This window comes from Equus caballus, chromosome 29, assembly GCF_041296265.1.
Source record: "Equus caballus isolate H_3958 breed thoroughbred chromosome 29, TB-T2T, whole genome shotgun sequence".
NCBI classification, from domain to species: Eukaryota; Metazoa; Chordata; class Mammalia; order Perissodactyla; family Equidae; genus Equus; species Equus caballus.
This window is the reverse complement of record NC_091712.1, coordinates 31,513,358-31,532,549: the sequence shown is the minus strand read 5'-3', so window position 1 is coordinate 31,532,549 and position 19,192 is coordinate 31,513,358. Positions and strand designations below refer to the sequence as shown.

Below are 19,192 nucleotides of genomic sequence, written 5' to 3'. Positions count from 1 at the left end.
TTTTTACCTTGGGAGAAGCAAGGTGATGAGCAGATGGGCAGTTTAGGAGACCTAAACATTAACTGGCATGTGACCTTGGTTAAATGGCTTACCCTTGCCAACTTCGGTTTTCCTAGAAGTAATGTAAGTGGATTGAGTCAGATTAGCATTTTCAAAACTTCTTAAGATGAAGTGAGGGGCCGGCCTAGTGGCATAGCAGTTAAGTTCATGTGTTCTGCTTCGGCAGCCTGGGGTTCACCAGCCCGGATCCCGGGTGCGGACATGGCACCGCTTGTCAAGCCATGCTGTGGTAGGGGTCCCACATATAAAGTAGAGGAAGATGGGCATGGATGTTAGCTCAGGGCCAGTCTTCCTCAGCAAAAAAGAGGTGGCTTGGTGACAGATGTTAGCTCAGGGCTAATCTTCCTCCAAAAGAAAAAAAAGGGGCCAAATAAGCTTGGTGAAGAGTGAATGTTGAATGTCTCTTTTCAAGGTTGACAGTGCTCTTTCAACAGTTATTTAGGCAGATTAAGTAGTTCTGGTTTGTCACCATTTTGGATGAAGACTCGAAGTTAAGTGGCATGCTGTGGAACAGTTTGGGAAATTCTGGAGTAGGTTATTTATAAGGCTCCCTTCAGCTCTGGAATTGTGTTGTGAACTTGTGGGACGGGCGGCAGCCTTTTAATGTGTTGAACTAAGATTATGCCGTTTCGTCTTCACACTGACACGTTAGAAGCTCATCCTCGATGGAACCAGTCTAATTTGGGAGATGGTTGAAACTTTGAAGCCTAAGAGCTAGGCTCTTTGGAAAGTACCTAGTTCCACGTCCACAAACTAGCAAAACCACAAAAAGCACTGCGTGATTTAAGAGAGCAAGAGAAGAAAATCAGTGGGGTGGGGCAAGAATTAGAGAGTCTTTATAGTGAGAAGATCTTTGGCTCAAATTAATAAACCTCAGAAAGTATGACTTGACTTTTTGTGTCATCAGAATTTGTTTTTGTATTTTTTCCTATACAGAAACAGCACATTCTGTCTTGGGCTCAGATGCAAATGATGTAGTTATTACTGTTCCCTTTGATTTTGGAGAAAAGCAAAAAAACGCTCTTGGGTAAGTATAATATGGGGTTTATCTTCTTTGCTTAGTTAAAGGAAATACAAATTTCATAATATCACTATATAGTAAAAGGTAAAATTGTATTTGAAAATAGCTTAGGCAATAAAATTGTATTTGTAAATACATGTCTATATTTAAATATATAGATAGTATGGTAAAAAGTATGGTAACGATCATTAATATTTCCTATCTTTTACGAAATGCCAAGAGAACATGAAATTAGATGTACCGTAGTTGTTTTGATTGGAAGTGTTTTTAATTACAAAGTTAAGCTGATGTTTATGAATCACTGTACCTTAGTTTCATGTAATTAAGGTTTATGTGGGAATTATATAAAAATAGGCAATTTTAGAAAGTATTTGAGATTATTTCTTCACCTTAGATCTTAACATCTGATCAAAAAGTTGGATTTAGTTTTTATAGGTCACTATGCAAATGTAGTTGATGAGCCTGCAGATAGAGTTCCATGTGGGACTTTGGAGAGCATCTAAGTTGCATCTAGAGCAGAGGATTACTTTATTTACTTGAACTTGTGGGATGTTAAAATCTGTGACGCTAAATTAAAGAAATTGGAAAATTCCAAAATGTATTTTTAATTTGTCTTAATCTCTTTCTAAAGTGAGTAAGCTTGGGCATTTTTAAGAGCTTTCTTTTCCTTATTCAGTAGAAATACATATTAATTTCTTTGTCAAGAAAATAAGCTCTGAACTTTATTATTTTAAGTAAAAAATGATCTACTCTTACAGTTACTTCCATTTCTTGTGTTCTGTTATCTTCTAAAGGTCATTATCCTTCATGTTTTACTTGTGAAATCTTATTTGCTACTGCATGAAATCTTTAGCAGAGCATTTCTAAAAATTTAGACTTGAACCTATTGTGATATTAAATTCATTGAAAGCAAATTGTCCACAGGGAAGCAGCCAGAGCTGCTGGGTTTAATGTTTTGCGGTTAATCCATGAACCATCTGCAGCTCTTCTGGCTTATGGAATTGGACAAGACTCCCCCACTGGAAAAAGGTAAAACCGTATTTGCAGCTTTAAGTTTTCCAGTGCAGAAAACATTTTAAATTATAGCAGTTCTGTCAATAGGGATTGTTACATAATGCAGTCGCTCCAAGCCTTTCTGGATGAAAAGACAGCGACACTCTCCCCTAGAATTTTTCAAATAGATGAGAAAGATATCCTAGGAAGACAGAGAAGGGACATAACAGAAGGGAATACTGAGCTTTCCTGCCCTTCTCTTATCATCCATGTTTTGTCCCTTTATTGGAGGAAGATTTGAAATTTATAAGCCCATCCAAGTTCCAACTCAGGCCAGGGCACTGTTAATTTTACTACCAATTCCAGTTGTTAAACATATTTAGAAATAGTACTTTTATATACATTTGTATTGGCAGGAGATGGGGGAAATCCAGCATGGGGATTTAAGATGTCTTTTGATAATGAAATAGGAAGACATACTCCAATTTAGTTGTCAAACTTTTCTTAACAGACCTGACACATGCAACGTTAGAGAGATGAATTCAGATGTGCTAGTTTTCCCTAATTGCTTCATCTGCTTCATATCTCACAGAGTAAAGAAAATAATATGTATAAATCACTAGGAAATTATTTTTAGATAAATGTAGAATATCAGAAATTAGGAATTTGATACATAGGAAATTAGCTGCTATTTTTGCTTATTTTATTTTTATAGATGTGTTATTGCAGTAGTAATTTTGACAATAAGAAGACAAAATTTCTGTACTTAATTATCTTACAATTCACTGTAATCACAAATCTCTTCTTTATTTACTTTGGATAGTTAGTGTTTGAACTCCAGTTACTCAGAAGAATCCAATTTTACCAGCACAACCAAGTGAAAAAGGACTGTGACTTAGAATCAGAGGATGTGGGTTCTAGGCCTGATTCCTCGCTAGGTGATGACTGTGGACAACTTAGTTGGCTCATGGGAGATTGTCACTTTCCTCATTTGTGATCTAAAGAGATTAAACTGTGACTGCTAGGGTCCGACCTAGCTTTAAAATGTTTTAATTCTCTTGTCACTCATGTTATCTTTCTTTAAAGCAATATTTTGGTGTTTAAACTTGGAGGAACATCCTTATCTATCAGTGTCATGGAAGTTAACAGTGGAATCTATCGTGTTCTTTCAACAAACACTGACGATAACATTGGAGGTACACATTTCACAGAAACCTTAGCGCAGTATCTAGCTTCCGAGTTTCAGCGGTGAGTATTAATGGACTTGATCATATATTTTGATTGAAGTGTCTCTTCAAATTTTTTTTCCTAATTTATTTTAAATTGCCCTGCTTCAAACGACGATGTGTTATTTTCAGTGCACTGGATATTTTTGTGTCTAGAGTTCTAATGTCCTATCCAGGTGGTTTTGAGGAAGAGGAGCCCAAGTGGCCCAGTGCAGTGTGCTTGGATTTTTCACTTGCTATCAGGGACCACCAGACACTGAACTGTGTGGACTTGCATTTCAAGTTCAATTTCTTAATTCTTCAGGTGCAGTCCTTATGTGTAGATAAAGGAGGGTGCAGGCAGTGAGGCCTCACTACCTTCTGAACAGTTTTTAAAAGTTTAGATCTGAGAAGGATTACCTTGTGTTAGAGCCACATTCCAGGGAATTAATGTCTTATGAAGTGTTTATTTAATTACTAATCTACTGCTGCAAGGAATACTTTAGTTTTGTTACTGGATGTAATTATTCCATTTCAAAATTCAAAATGGAATTTGAATTCCATTCAAAATCCTGTTTGGCACATCAAGAGTCAAATAGGTAAAGGTTATGTTTTGAACATTGTTGCTCTAAAAAGAAGTAGCTGAAACTATTTTCATAAGTTTGAATAAACTGACTGGGTTAAAAAGTATTGAAAAAGTGATAATTTCTCACTTGAATAAAGACATATTGCTTTTTATTATAAAGGTGTTTCAAGTCAGGTCAGGCATTGTTAATTTTACTAACAATTCCGATTATTAAACATGTCTAGAAATAGTCATTAATCACTGCTTAGAAAGCAGTTTTAACAATTAACTCATCTTGGAGATAAAGGAACTATAATTTTACATATTTTTTATGCATCAAATGTCTTTGAAGAAGCACTTTTAGGTTTTTTGGTTTTTTGAATGCTGGACAGATGATTTTGTACCGTTTTAAACAATGATCGTGCTGCGATTGTAAAGGGTGAGATATGAAACCTGACCCAGTTACGTAGATCTCCTTCAGCCTCCACTTGTCTCCTCTGCAAAAAGGTGACTGCTGCTCTGCTTTCTTCAAAGTACATTCTATTCTTACAGTTACATGGTGCAGCAATTCCAACTATTAAGTATATTGGTTATTCATTTTTCTTGAGGATACCCTTCTTTTAATTGCAGAGAATTTTCTTTAGAAGTTTTGGAGATTTGAAGCCAGACACTAAAACCTGGTATTAATAATTGATTCATGAGCTTATTATTACCCAGATATTAGCTATAATAAATTCTAAATGACCTAGTAATTTTTAAACTTCAAAGACTGTTTTTAATTTAGATCCTTCAAACATGACGTGAGAGGAAATGCCCGAGCCATGATGAAATTGATGAACAGTGCTGACATTGCAAAGCACTCTCTGTCAACCTTGGGGAGTGCCAATTGTTTCCTTGACTCATTATATGAAGGTCAAGATTTTGACTGCAATGTGTCCAGGTAAAACTAAAGTTCAGAAAACTTAAAAAAAAATTCCAAGTGCCTTCATATTTAGGTGTGATTTTCTCACTTTTGGTTTTTTTTTTGTTCATTTGAGATTATTAGCCATCTATAAAAGGAGAGCTTTCCTGTCTTTACTTCTGGAGTACAGTTTTGTCAGCTGTTCCCAGTTACATCTATTTTGATGATATCACCTGTGATTGTGATATGGTTTTGATGACATCAGTTGTGACTGCTTGCCCTGTTATTTAACAGCTACAAATAGCAGTGTGTGAAAAAGGCATGCTAGAGTTTTTAAAGAAGAGTGAGAGCAGACTTGAAGTTTGAGATTTTCAGATTTCTCTTACTCAATTGCAGTCCCACCTGTATAGTCCTAGTTCGGTGTTGCTACAATTCAATGTGGGGCTTGCACATGTTTCAGTGGTTGCTTCCCGTAATTTAATAGTTAACATTGCATGGCACGCTGTAGTCTAAGTATTGCTATGTAGTAACTCATGAAATCTCATAACAACCCAGTGAGGTAAGTACTGTTGTTGTTTCCCTTATTTTACACATGGGGAAGCTGAAACACAGAGAGGTTTCATTACTTGCCCAAGGTTACACAGCTAGGAAGTGATGGGCCTGGGATTCAAACCCAGCCAGTTTGACTCCAGAGTTCATACTCTGTAACTGTCACACCATACTGAAGATTGATATCTGTCTTGGTTTTGTTTGCTCTGTCATCCATTGTCAACATTTTACATTTTCGTAGCTTTTATGACGTTTAGTAAACTCAGGTTTAATGTGCATAAAATTGTTTTTAATGCCTGTACCTTTTACGTAATCCCAAACATTGTTTACGAGTGATTGCCCCTTTACCCAGAAAGTCCAAAGGGAGGACGTTGCCCTATCATTTTGTGTTACATGTTACTAACAATAATAATAGCTACCATTAACTAAACTATTTAAACCTCCCAACAATCTAACAAGTAACTTGCAAACATAGTGAAAATTTCCAGAATTACAGTATTGTATTATTTTTAGGATTCTCCAGACTTTATTTGCTTAAATTCTCTCTTCATTTGGCCTTTGTAGTTCAGCTTCTTCACTCTCCCTGGGCTTTCCTAAAGACTCTAGATCTGTGTGCCCAATATGATAGCCACTAGCCACCTGTGGCTATTTAAATTTAAATTAATTAGAAATAACAAAAACTTCAGTTACTTTGTAACACTAGCCACAATTCAAGTGCTCAATAACCTCATATGGCTAGTGGCTCACAGAAAATTCTATTAGACAGTACTGTTTTAGCAGTGTTAAGAGAAATTTGAAGCTACAACCCAAAAGACAAAAAGGTGTTACATTGAATTGAAATCTCTGTGGGCGGAGACTTTGATATTTCTTCTATTTCTAGAATTCCTGACTTAGTGCTAAGTTTGTCCAAGTACTAAGTATATGTGTGCTTATTCATACCAGTTATCAAGAATGAAATAGTATTTGTAATTTCTCATTTAGGAAATTTTGTCTGTATCGCAAAGATTTCAAGAATAAAGTATGTTTCAGTATCTAGAGATAGCACAAATAAATTTAAAATTGAGTCATCTACATTTAAGAAACTCAATATGAAATTAGGGAGTACATTTTTCATGAACATATGTAAGATCTTTCCTGAAATTATATGCTAGCATTCAAGCATCTTAAGCAGTGCATAAGAACTAAACTTATGTACAGAACAGTCTCAGATTATAATGAAAAATAATGAGAAATAATTTTTAAAACTCTAACATTTGTAAAAATAGCAAAAAAACTTCTGAATGATGGTTTGATTTAGATTAGTGGATTTATGGTTGGGAATGCCACACATTTAATATTTATTTTTAGGTTTATTGAAAGATTATAAGTAGGCCATGGGTAAGAGTCTCCCACTGAACTTGATGTTAAATGTCTTCATATATTTGTAGATGAATAACTTAGGTGTTTTCCCCCCAGTGGTATTGCACTGCTGGGTGTTAAATATCCTGTTCTGATCATAAACCTATTCTTAAGAGAACCATCAGTTTAGGTTTTGGTATTATTCTTCAAAAGCAAAAGATGTCTTAAGATGTTTAATTGTACTAAGCCTTTTCTCTGTCTCTCTTCTCTGTGTGTGTATGTCTGTGTGTGTCTGTGTATACAGAGCAAGATTTGAACTTCTCTGTTCTCCACTTTTTAATAAGTGTATAGAAGCAATCAGAGAACTCTTAGAACAAAGTGGATTTACAGCAGATGATATCAACAAGGTAATACTTTTTATATTTTTATCATTTATTTTAGGAGTATTTTCAGACATGGAATTTAAGGAATATAATCCCTTGGTACTGAAAGAATATTTTTATGAATTTAAATATTTTCTGAGCTTGTGTTAATGAGTAAGGAAAATTGATTAAATTTGATTAATGGCTCTCGTAATATAAATATACATATCAGTTTCCTAGCAAAAAAAAAAATCTTTTTAGTGTATTTTTTAATATGTAAGCAAAGACTGACAGATATTTGAATGTTTGCTGTGTGCTAAGCCCTGTTTATGTATTTTACATGGATAAACTTGTTGAATACTCACTGGCAACTCTGAGCTAAGCACTATTACTTATCCCCATTTTGTAAGTGAAGGCACTGAGGTACAGAGAGAGAGATAACTTCCTGGCGATCATGTGGTTGGTGGAGGAGCCAGGATTTAACTCAATGTAGTTCCCGAGTCTGCTGTCCATCAGTGTACTATACTGCTTCTCTCTGCTTGCACAAGAATATATTTTGAGACTTCCAAAAACATTCAGATTTGTAATGTTTTCTTTTTTCCTCAAGATTATTTCTACTCATTTAACATGTATATAAACTTTTTCTTTTACATTATTAAAATAATAATAAGTATTCATATGAGAAAATTTAGAAAATACCAAAAGGCAACCACTTATATTTTGGATTATTTCTAACTAATCTAATCTGTATGTACAATTTTGAATTTTATTTTCTTTATATAATATTGTAATCAATTCCTTGCCCCATATTACTGCATAGTCTTCATAAATACAATTTTAAATAGATTCTTAATATTCTAGAAAAAGAAAGGCACCATAGATTATTTCATTGTTTTGTTGTGGACACCTAGGTTGGGTCTCCCCCTTCCCCAGAAAAGCCCATCTTTTGAACATTGGCTTTCACAATATTGGTGTTATTTCCTAGAATAGGTTCCCGTAGTAGAATTATTGTGTTAAAGAGTATAATTGGCTTAGATTGTTTTTACCTTCAGTCACTTACCGAAAGAGTTGGATTAACCAGTACTCCTATCAGCAGTACCTAAGAATATACATTTTACCTTGCTGACTCTGAGTTTTATCATTCAAAGATGAATTTTCCATTGAATAATTGAAAAAAGATAGGTTTTTACTTTATATTTTATTGATTACTAGAGGATTTTTTAAATTTTTATTTAATTTTGCATTTCCTTGTATGTAAATATTAATTTCATATCTTTGCCTGTTTAATCATTTAAATCTTATTATTTTTAAAAAAATTATTTGTGCAAATGCTTTATATAATCAGAACAGTAACTGTCATTTACTGCAATCTTTTTTTTTCTATTGAGTTCATAATAGTTTACATCAATGTGAGATTTCAATTGAACATTATTTCTTGACTGTCACCACATAGGTGCTCCTCTTCACCCCCAGTGCCCCTGCCACCCCCCTTCCCCTGGTAACCACTGAACTGTTTTCTTTGTCCCAGTACTTGTTTATATTCCACATATGAGTGAAATCATCTGGTGTTTGTCTTTCTCAGTCTGGCTTATTTCGCTTAGCATAATTCCCTCTAGATCCTTCCATGTTATTGCAAATGGGATGAATTTCTCTTTTGATCTGACGCAGTTGTATTCCATTGTATATGTATACCACATCTTCTTTATCCAGTCATCGGTCAGTGGGCACTTGGGTTGCTTCCATGTCTTGGCTATCATGAATAGTGCTACAATGAACGTAAGGGTGCATTTGTTACTTTGGATTGTTGATTTCAAATTGGTTGGGTAGATACCCAGTAGTGGGATAGCTGGGTCATATGGTAGGTCTATTTTTAGTTTTTTGAGGAATCTCCATACTGTTTTCCATAGTGGTTGCACCAGTTTGCATTCCCACCAGCTGTGTGTGAGGGTTCCCTTCTCTCCACACCCTCTCCAACATTTGTTATTTTTAGTCTTAGTGATTATAGCCATTTTAACAGGCGTAAAGTAGTATCTTAGTGTAGTTTTGATTTGCATTTCTCTGATGATTAGTGATGTTGAACATCTTTTCATGTATTTATTGGCCATCTGTATATCTTCTTTGGAAAAATGTCTCTTTATCTCCTCTGCCCACTTTTTGATCAGGTTGATTGCTTTTTTATTGTTCATTTATGTGGATTCCTTATATATTATAGAGATTAACCCCTTGTCAGATATATGATTCACAAATATTTTCTCCCAATTGGTGGGTTGTCGCTTTGCTTTGATCCTTGTTTCTTTTGCCTTGTAGAAGCTCTTTAGTCTCATGAATTCCCACTTGTTTATTTTTTCTTTTGTTTCCCTTGTCTGAGAGGACGTGGTATTTGAAAAGATCCTTTTTAGTTTGATGTCAGAGAGTATACTGCCAATATTATCTTTCAGGAGTTTTATAGTTTCAGGTCGTATCTTCAAGTCTTTGATGCATTTTGAGTTTATTTTTGTGTATGGTGTTAGATAGTGCTCTACCTTCATTCTTTTGCATGTGGCTGTCCAGTTTTCCCAACGCCATTTACTGATGAGACTACCTTTTCTCCATTGTATGTTCTTGGCACCTTTGTTGAAGATTAGCTGACTGTAGATGTATGGTTTTATTTCTCGGCTCTCAGTTCTGTTCCATTGATCTGTGTGCCTGTTTTTGTACCAGTACCATGCCGTTTTGGTCACTGTGGTTTTGTAGTACATTTTGAAGTCAGGGATTGTGATACCTCCAGCTTTGTTTTTTTTTCTCAGGATTGCCCCAGCAATTCGGGGTCTTTGATTGGCCCATATGAATTTTAGTATTATTTGCTCTATTTCCGTGAAGAATGTCATTGAGATTCTGATAGGGATTGCATTGAATCTGTAGATTGCTTTGGGTAGTATGGACCTTTTAACTATGTTTATTCTTCCAATCCATGAGCAAGGAATCTCTTTCCATCTGTTTAAGTCATTATCAATTTCTCTCAGTAATGTCTTATAGTTTTCTTTGTGTAAGTCCTTCACCTCCTTGGTTAAACTTATTCCTAGGTACTTTAATTAATTAATTAATTTATTAATTAATTTATTTTTTTGAGGAAGATTAGCCCTGAGCTAACAACCGCCAATCCTCCTCTTTTTGCTGAGGAAGACTGGCCCTGAGCTAACATCCATGCCCATCTTCCTCTACTTTATATGTGGGACACCTACCACAACATGGCTGTTGCCAAGCGGTGCCATGTGCCCACCCAGGACCCGAACCATTGAACCATGGGCTGTCGAGAAGTGGAATATGCGAACTTAACCACTGTGCCACTGGGCCAGCCCCTAATCTTTTAGTTGCGATTGCAAATGGAATTATATTTTTGAGTTCTCTTTCTGTAAGTTCATTATTGGAGTATAGAAAAGCAACTGATTTTTGTAGGTTGACTCTGTACCCTGCAACTTTACTGTAGTTGTTAATTATTTCTATTAGTTTTCTAATGGATTTTTTGGGGTTTTCAATGTATAAGATCATGTTGTCTGCAAACAGCGAGAATTTCACTTCTTTCCTCCCTATTTGGGTTCCTTTTATTCCTTTCTCTTGCCTAATTGCTCTGGCCAAAACCTCTAGTAATATGTTGAATAAGAGTGGTGATAGTGGGGATCCTTGTCTCGTTCCTGTTCTCAGGGAGATGGTGTTCAGTTTTTGCCCATTGCGTATGATGTTGGCTGTGGGTTTGTCGTATATGGCTTTTACTATGTTGAGATAATTTCCTTCTATCCCCATTTTGTTAAGAGTTTTTATCATAAATGGCTGTTGGATCTTGTCAAATGCTTTCTCTGCATCTATTGAGATGATCATGTGGTTTTTATTCCTCAATTTGTTGATGTGGTATATCACATTGATTGATTTGTGGATGTTGAACCATCCCTGTGTCTCTGCTGTGAATCCCACTTGATCGTGATGTATGATCCTTTTGAAGAATTGCTGAGTTTGGGTTGCCAAAATTTTGCTGAGAATTTTTGCATCTATGTTCATCAGCGATATTGGCCTCTAGTTCTCCTTTTTCGTGCTTATAGTCATATGGTGATTCCCTTGTATGTAACAAGTTGCTTTTCTCTTGCTGCTTTTAAGATTCTCTCTGTCTTTAACTTTTGACAATTTAATTATAATGTGTCTCTGTGTGGGTCTCGTTAGAGTCATCTTGTTTGGTACTTTGTGGGCTTCCTGAATCTGGATGTCTGTTTTTTCCTCAAATTAGAGAAGTTTTCAGCCATTATTTCTTTGAATAACTTTTCTGCCCCTTTCTCTCTTCTTCTGGGAGCTCTGTAATGTGAATATTAGCTTACTTGATGGTGTCCCATATGTCTCTTAACATATCTTCACTCTTTTTCATTCTTTTTTCCTTTTGCTCCTCTGATTGGGTGAATTCCACTGCCCTGTCTTCAAGTGCATTGATCCTTTCTTCTACTTGATCTAGTCTGCTGTTGAACCCCTCTATTAAAATTTTCAGGTCAGTTATTGTGTTCTTCAGCTCTGTGATTTCTCTTTAGTACTTCTTTATGTTTTCTGTCTCTGTTGAAATTTTGATTTTGTTCATGCGTTACTCCCCTGACCTCGGTGAGCATCTGTATAACTGTTATTTTGAACTCATTTGGGTAAATCACTTATCTCCGTTTCATTAAAATTGGTTTCTGGAGATTTATCTTGTTCTTTGTTTGGAACATATTCCCTTGCTTCTCCATTTATCTTGACTCTCAATTGGTTTCTGTGCATTAGATAAAATAGATACCCCTTCCAGTCTTGTCAGCATGGCCTTGTGTGGGACATGAACTTCGTCACTTAGCCCAACCCCAGCTTCTGGTTGTCTCTCAAACCTTTGTGATTGTCCAAGACACCATCTTTGTTCTTAGTGGCTCCCAGTAGTTGAGAGGGTGCCAAGACCCATCAGTGTCACACAGGGGAAGATCGCAGTGAGCACCTAGATGCAGGATGATTTGTACCTGGACCCTCAGGCAGCAGCTGGGAAGGTATGTAGCCAAATCCTTTCTAGGGAGAAACTGGGAGATAGGTGTTTTTGCCTGTCTCTGCACTGAGCTCAGGTATATGGCCACGGGGCTTCTCCTGCACCCATTTAGAGACTGCTTCTTTATTTGCTATAGTTTATAGGTCTTGTAAATGCAAGCCTTGTTGGCTATCAGAGCAAGGTGATTTGGGTGCCTAAAACCTTGGGTGGCAGCTGAAAAGTTGGTGCACTAGACGTGTAGACAGGCTCATAAAGGAGCAAGTTTATATGAAGTTCTTCAGAGACAACAGATTTAATCATATGGTACCCAGAGCTTAAAATGTAGTTTTCTAAAACATCTTTTTCCTCAAAAATATTATTCTTCTTCCATGGTGAAGAAAAAATTCTGTGGCATAGTTTTCACATAGAGGGATTGCCATATTTATTTTGTCACAAAAATGCTGTAAGATTTATGTAAACATTTCTTCTAGAAATGTTAGAATAGTGCAAAATGTTAATTAATATTTCCTATTCTCATGAATATTTGTAGTTAAGCTTTATATGCCCAGTATTAATCATGAGCCACATATATGTTGCTATGTTATATTTTCTAATACTTAGTGAGATCTCTCATTTTGAATTTTGTTATGAGTAAAAGATATGTTAAATATTTACAATATGTTAAATACAGATTATATATATTTATTTGGTAAGTATAACATATAATATGTTAAAATGGGGCTTTTTATATTTTACCATTACATGTGATGAAGATAGGTCAGCCTATTACACTTAATTTTGGGAAACAACCGTTGTTCTAAAAGTAAAAAACTGAAAATTATTTTTATTTTCTAGGTTGTCCTTTGTGGAGGGTCTTCTCGAATCCCAAGGCTACAGCAACTGATTAAAGACCTTTTCCCAGCTGTCGAGCTTCTAAATTCTATCCCTCCTGATGAGGTTATCCCTATTGGTGCAGCTATAGAAGCAGGAATTCTTATTGGGAAGGAAAACCTTTTAGTGGAAGACTCTCTTAAGATAGAGTGTTCAGCCAAAGACATTTTAGTCAAGGTATGTTTAGCTTTTCTTTACTTTTCCATAAAAGTAGTATAAATTTATTGCCATAAGTTTTCATATGTACCATGTTTTTACAATAAAACTTTGTATACTGGTAAAAATGTTAAATTTAGATTTATAGTTTTACTATTAATAAGTTTCTTATATTCTTTTAGTTAGTATTTACCATGTTAATTTCTTAACTAACTGTAATTTTAATCATAAGTTTCTAATACAGAAAGAAAAATATATGTTACATTTTAATTTTAAATAATGGGTTGAGATTAGGATCATTTCTGTTTTCTTCTCTTTGCCTATCTGTAGTTTCCAGATTATCAACAAGGAATATATATTATATTTATAATAGGAGTGATTTTTTAAAATTATACTGGTAGATATCAAAGGATATGCATATTTATTCCTCTTTATTAGGGAGTTGATGCATCAGGAGCCAACAGTTTCACAGTACTGTTTCCATCAGGGACCCCTTTGCCAGCTCGTAGACAACACACGTTACAAGCCCCTGGAAGTATATCTTCGGTGTGCCTTGAACTCTACGAGTCTGAGGGAAAAAACTCTGCAAATGAGGAGAACAAATTTGCACAGGTGAGTATACAAAATTGGATGATGAATTAGTCACATGAAACTGTTTAGTTTTTCCTCTGGATTAGACTCAGTTTAACATCAATTAACATAAAATGTATATAGGACATCTAAGACATTTTTGTGAATGGATTACTTCTACTTCATTTTTGAAAGAGAGAAGAAATAGGCAATTTTAATTTGAAAGAGTTACAGGAAAATAAAAACAAAATACAATTTATATTTATACTTTTTCTCTGTGCTCTTGACCCTCCTGGGTAATAAGATAAGTGGCAGGGAAAATGACATTTTTTTGTTTGCTAAGTGTAGGAACCGTATTAGGTAATTTATAAACATAATCTCAAAATGCTTTAAGATAGACATTATGATGTGCATTTTATAGGTGATTAGAAACAGGCTCATGGTAGTAAAGACCTTGTTATTTTCTTGATTGAGCTACTCCTGGGGCCATGCTCTTGCCATTATATCATGCTATCTCTGATACAGGGTAAGTTTGCTTTTTCAAAATACCACATGCATATTTCATATTATATGGTCCTCCACATCCTTTATAAAGGGAGGTGGAGCCATGTTATTTGCCTGGACACATGCCCAAGAATTATAGTTACATTACAGCACACACACAAGGACGATAGAACTGTATTTACAGTAGGATGTCATTTGTGTTTAAATAAAAAGATTGAGAGCCTGAGTGTATATGAGGGTGATGGTATTTGGGTAGTTGTGTATATTTAGATATCCATGCGTAGATACAGAAAATATCTATAGGTGTTTGAACTGTATTCAGAAAATTTAACAGTGGGTGGATTTGAAGATACTAAGGGGATTTTTTTTTTACATTTTAACACTTTATACTGAGTTTTTTACAAACAACACAGGACATGAGCATGAATTACTTCTATAGTAAACCAGAACAAATTTAGATAAAAGAGAATGTATAGCATCTTTAGCTTTATACCTATTTTCTGATTTCAGCGGAAGAATAATGAAAACACACACATACATAACGTCTGGGCTCCACTTCAGACTTAACATCTTAGAATCTACTGCAGCAGGGCTCCTTCAACTAGTAAAGTTTTCAAAAGCTCCTCTAGATGTTTCTGTTGTATATTGTGTTACAAGCACTTTCCTATGCACCAGATTTTAAACTCACATGGCAGTTTTAATATTCCTTTACTTTCTTTCGCTTGTACATTTATTACCTTTTCTTCCCACATACTACTCTGAAACTCTGCAGCTGTCACTGTATCCTAACTTACAGATTCCAGGAGGAGAAGAGTTAGTCACATAACACTGAATTTGGAAGAGAATCTTTTAGAGATCTTTTTATAACCTCCTCATTTTACAAATGAGTAAACCATGGTACTTGGTGCTTGCCTAAGGTCCTAAAACTTGATATTGGCAAAATTGGAAAAGGTCCCTTACAAACTTGGTTTACTGGTATACTTTTCTTTAGGAAACTGAGGAATTTTATAGTAAATTCATTAGTATCTCTTACTTAGAAATGTAATTTTAGTTGTACAAAAGAATTTGCCACATGTTTCTTTTAAATAAGTCTTCCAAGTGTATTTAAAATATTTGAATTTTAAAAAGTAAGTATAGAAGGCTTCCCAAAATATAATTTACATGTTACTGGTAATGGCTTAATTACCAAAAAGAAAAGCAGTCTTTATTTTCTGAGACAAACAGTGCTTCGTAGAAACAATCACTTGAATCTAGGACATGACATTTAAGAGAGATAAATATATTAGTTATCTTATATGCCCTCCTTCTAGAGGAGATATTTCCAGTTAAGAAAGCTTAATCCTGTTCTCTCAATTCTGATAAATGGTGGAACAATTGAAAACTGCCCTAATTTAAAAGGTTTATTTCAGTAATAAGTAAGAATTGGTCCATTGGAATAATTGATGTATCAATTTATTAATATGTCAAAGTACTTTGACATATTATCTTTGTATTATTTGTATTTGTATTTGAATTATCTTTGTATTATTTTTGCATAAACAGGTTGTACTCCAGGATTTAGATAAAAAGGAAAATGGATTACGTGATATATTAGCTGTTCTTACTATGAAAAGGTACAAAATTAAACTACTTCTGATTTTAAGAAAATTCACTTTGAGACTTGACCTTTTTTGTTAGTTTATTGATTCTTCACCCATTGTTATTCTAGGAAAATCATTTATTAAAAACTTACAAAGACTTTATCAGTGAATTACATTTTTATTCTGCAAAATTACTATATTTTACAAAGAAAAGTATATCTCAAGTCACTTGCATTCTGAATTTTTTATGAACTCTTTAATTATTTTGGGTATAGTCAGCCTAAAAAGCTGGTCCATGCAAGTTTGAGACATAACATTTATCAATTTTAAATATCATTTTCTAAGGTTTACATGGGATATTATTTGTCCTATGAAAGGATAAGTTTATTTCAGAATTGCTACAGAAAATCTCTAGGAAATAAATTACTAATTAAATCCAACTATTACCATTTCTCTAACTACAGTCCATCCATAACACTATGTCTTACAAGTAACTCATTTCCAAATTAATATTAACAATTCATTCCATAAACAGTGCTTAGCAAGAATATTGATTTCACTAAGGTAGCTTGGCCTCGGCCTGAGCTTGAAAACGGCATGACGCATCCTGAGCTTGCATAATGTCTTAGACTTAAGATCTTTATCATCGTGAGTTGTCAAAGGGATACAACTTTGTCTCAGTGGTCTAGGAGGAAATTTTTAAGAAATACCTGATTATAGCACATGATACTAAATTTAAAGACACTGAAATTGTTTCTCTTCCTTATCTTAATACTCTTCTTTCAAAAATTAAAATTATCCCGTTTACTCAAAAGTCCTCAAGTAATTTCTTAAGGTCTCCCTGTTTTTATAAAATCAGCTTATGAAATGTTATTTATTTTTCGTTTGTTTAGGGATGGATCCTTACATGTGACGTGCACAGATCAAGAGACTGGAAGATGTGAAGCCATCACTGTTGAGGTGGCATCTTAGTGTTGTAGGGAAACCATGATCCTTTAGAACTAGAATATCAACTGTATTTGGTTTTGTTTATAAGTGATGTTTATATATAAAATACTTTTTGAATGAACTGTATTATCTATGTTTCTGTTAAACTACAATATATTGGTAAGTGTTGCAACTTTTTTTATTTTCCATTTAAGATGAAGCATGATTAGTGGAAATATAAGAAACTTTTCTGTCGTGAAGCTTTCTAGAATTAAATTAAGCGGAGTGAAGGAAATTTTACTGGAAAATTAACGTTTTAAAATTTTTTGTTTCTATAACTTCTAGTTTTAAATCTTTTATTAATTCTTATTAGATAATTAACTAAGAGAAAAATGTGAAGTTTTTGATATTAATTGAAAAACAATCGCAGAACCATGTGCAAAGATGGCGTTTTTGCTTAAAAGAAAAAAGTAAACTCAAACTCAACAATTCTTCCAAGGTATGCATGTGACACACACAGAGAAAAGGGTAGAAGGCTAGACACCAGAGGTGCTTTGACTTTTTTGATTTTATTTCGTTTGGTTTTTCTCTCTAACAAACATGTTTTCTTTTGAAATTAAAAGATTTTTTGTGTGTTTTGAAGAGAGGGCTAGCCATGTTCATTTTGTCAGAGAGCATTCACTAGTGCATTGAGATGCTCAGTGGGTTACTAATGAAAAAGCTTATCCTCTAAGTAAAACAGGACAGCTGATCTGTGTATTGAGGGAAGAGCTGGGAGGTGAGCAGTGACCATGAGACTCAGGATTTTATTACCAAGAGAGGATTGTCTATCATTTCTCTCGTTATTTCCCAGCAGACTTGAGAAGAGGAAATAGCTTTATTCGGTGGTAAAATTTAAAAACTGTGCTGTTTTATACCCTTTTGATTAAGACTGAATACTTCTTAGGATCTTTTCCTTGAGAAGGAATTTTTCCCTCTCTTTGTTTGAAATAAAATAAAGATATGTATAAGCCATTAAGCTCTTTCAGAAAATAGGAAAATACCAGCTGAACTAGTAGTTGAACTGCTGAGTCTAAATGCTTTCAGTTATGCTCTGGAAAAGTCGTTTAGCATTTTATTTTGTAGCTATTGTTAGCTCTTTGATCTAGATCAGGAGTTGGCAAACTATGGCCAATGATCTATCAGTTCTACCCCAGACCTAGTTTTGTAAATAAAATTTTATTAGAATATAGCCACACTCCAAAGTATACGTATTGTTTGTGGCTGTTTTCCCACTGTATGGCAGAATTGGGTAGTTGTAGCACTGTGTGGCCCACAAAGCTTAAAATATTTATTGTCTGGCCCTTTACGGGAAAAGTCTGTCAACCCCTGAGGTAGATTATTGAAACTTATAGCCTAAAATATCATAAGGATTTATTCAAGAGTTTGATTTTCTTCCATATCCATGTAATACTTATTTGACTGCTTTCTCCACTAGATTATTAAGCTTTGTGAGAGCAGACTCCCAGTCTTAGTCACCATTATGCCCCAGCCCCTAGGACAATACCTGAACTTAGGTGTCAGTAAATGTCTATTGAATAAGTGAATTATATGGAAGAAAACATAACAGTGCCATCTTTGTATTCTACAGGACAATAGCCAGTAAGTATATCTTTTGCATATTTTATGGTTTGTTTAGAAACACAATAAAAAAGGAAAGGAATACCACTACTTCTGACTTGATTAGTCAGCTTTGCATAATTTTTTCCTCCAAACATATCAAACTTGAAATTGTCATCAAAAGTGCTTTGTTGCCTAATGAAGTGTTTCTCCCAAATTTTCTTATATCTTCAGGTGTTAAGTTTTTTCTTCTAAATTGGGAGAAGATTTGCCAATTAAACTTTCTAGTTTTTTTTGTTTTTCAAGGTGAAAATAGCTTTAACATTGTTCTGATTATAAAATGATACATGTTCACATTAAAATTAAAAAAGAAAATATAAAACATCCTATATGCTACCACCCAGAGTAACAACTGTTAAGATATTTTTTTGTGACCATCTTGATAATCTTTTCATGCACTTGCCAATTGTCTTTGCAGTGTCACATATATATTTAAAAACTTCAGCACTTTTACCAGCAAAAGGTTATATCAAATTATAATTTTGCCTATTTACGTGTCTGATATTGTCTAAAGGACAGAGCCAAATATAAAAATAGAAAGAATTGCCTATATGTAATACTGTGAAAGTCTTGGGAGGCCACAAAATACTTCATCACAAACTGAAAAGCTTTTATCTGTGTGAGAGTTTTTAGAGATAAAAAGTTTCAGAGCACAGAAGTTCTATGGGAAAATGTCAGGATTCCTAAAATAGCAGTGAGTAGCCGTTTAACGTTTGTAATTCTGCTACTGTTGATTTGCTTGAAGTCCTTATCCTGCTTTTAATTGTGATCTTCCCGCAGCTCCATGAGTGGCTGCAGTATGTAGAGAGTAATATGGCCTTTATTATTTCTGTGTTCCAGATGTGGAAGTAGATTCAGAGAGGTTAATTTATCCAAGGTCTCACAGTAAATAAATGGTGAATTTTGAACTAA

The 19,192-nt window shown here is 34.5% G+C and overlaps 2 protein-coding genes across 3 annotated transcripts in view; both read left to right on the top strand.

The window, feature by feature from the left end:
• The window catches only part of MSANTD7 (Myb/SANT DNA binding domain containing 7), a 27,820-nt gene extending 11,057 nt beyond the window's left edge, over window positions 1-16,763 (top strand). For both annotated transcript variants that reach the window (XM_070255090.1, XM_070255089.1), the window contains exons 7-15: window positions 997-1,087; window positions 2,006-2,110; window positions 3,161-3,322; window positions 4,629-4,784; window positions 6,937-7,039; window positions 12,849-13,061; window positions 13,479-13,652; window positions 15,657-15,727; window positions 16,588-16,763. The gene's annotated coding sequence lies outside the window, so the exon portion shown is untranslated. The remainder of the gene's footprint in view (window positions 1-996; window positions 1,088-2,005; window positions 2,111-3,160; window positions 3,323-4,628; window positions 4,785-6,936; window positions 7,040-12,848; window positions 13,062-13,478; window positions 13,653-15,656; window positions 15,728-16,587) is intronic.
• Window positions 1-19,192, top strand: part of HSPA14 (heat shock protein family A (Hsp70) member 14) — a 30,239-nt gene extending 11,047 nt beyond the window's left edge. The window contains exons 6-14 of the mRNA XM_023631999.2: window positions 997-1,087; window positions 2,006-2,110; window positions 3,161-3,322; window positions 4,629-4,784; window positions 6,937-7,039; window positions 12,849-13,061; window positions 13,479-13,652; window positions 15,657-15,727; window positions 16,588-19,192. Of these exons, the coding sequence (XP_023487767.2) occupies window positions 997-1,087; window positions 2,006-2,110; window positions 3,161-3,322; window positions 4,629-4,784; window positions 6,937-7,039; window positions 12,849-13,061; window positions 13,479-13,652; window positions 15,657-15,727; window positions 16,588-16,666 (1,154 nt within the window). The 3' untranslated portion in view covers window positions 16,667-19,192. The remainder of the gene's footprint in view (window positions 1-996; window positions 1,088-2,005; window positions 2,111-3,160; window positions 3,323-4,628; window positions 4,785-6,936; window positions 7,040-12,848; window positions 13,062-13,478; window positions 13,653-15,656; window positions 15,728-16,587) is intronic.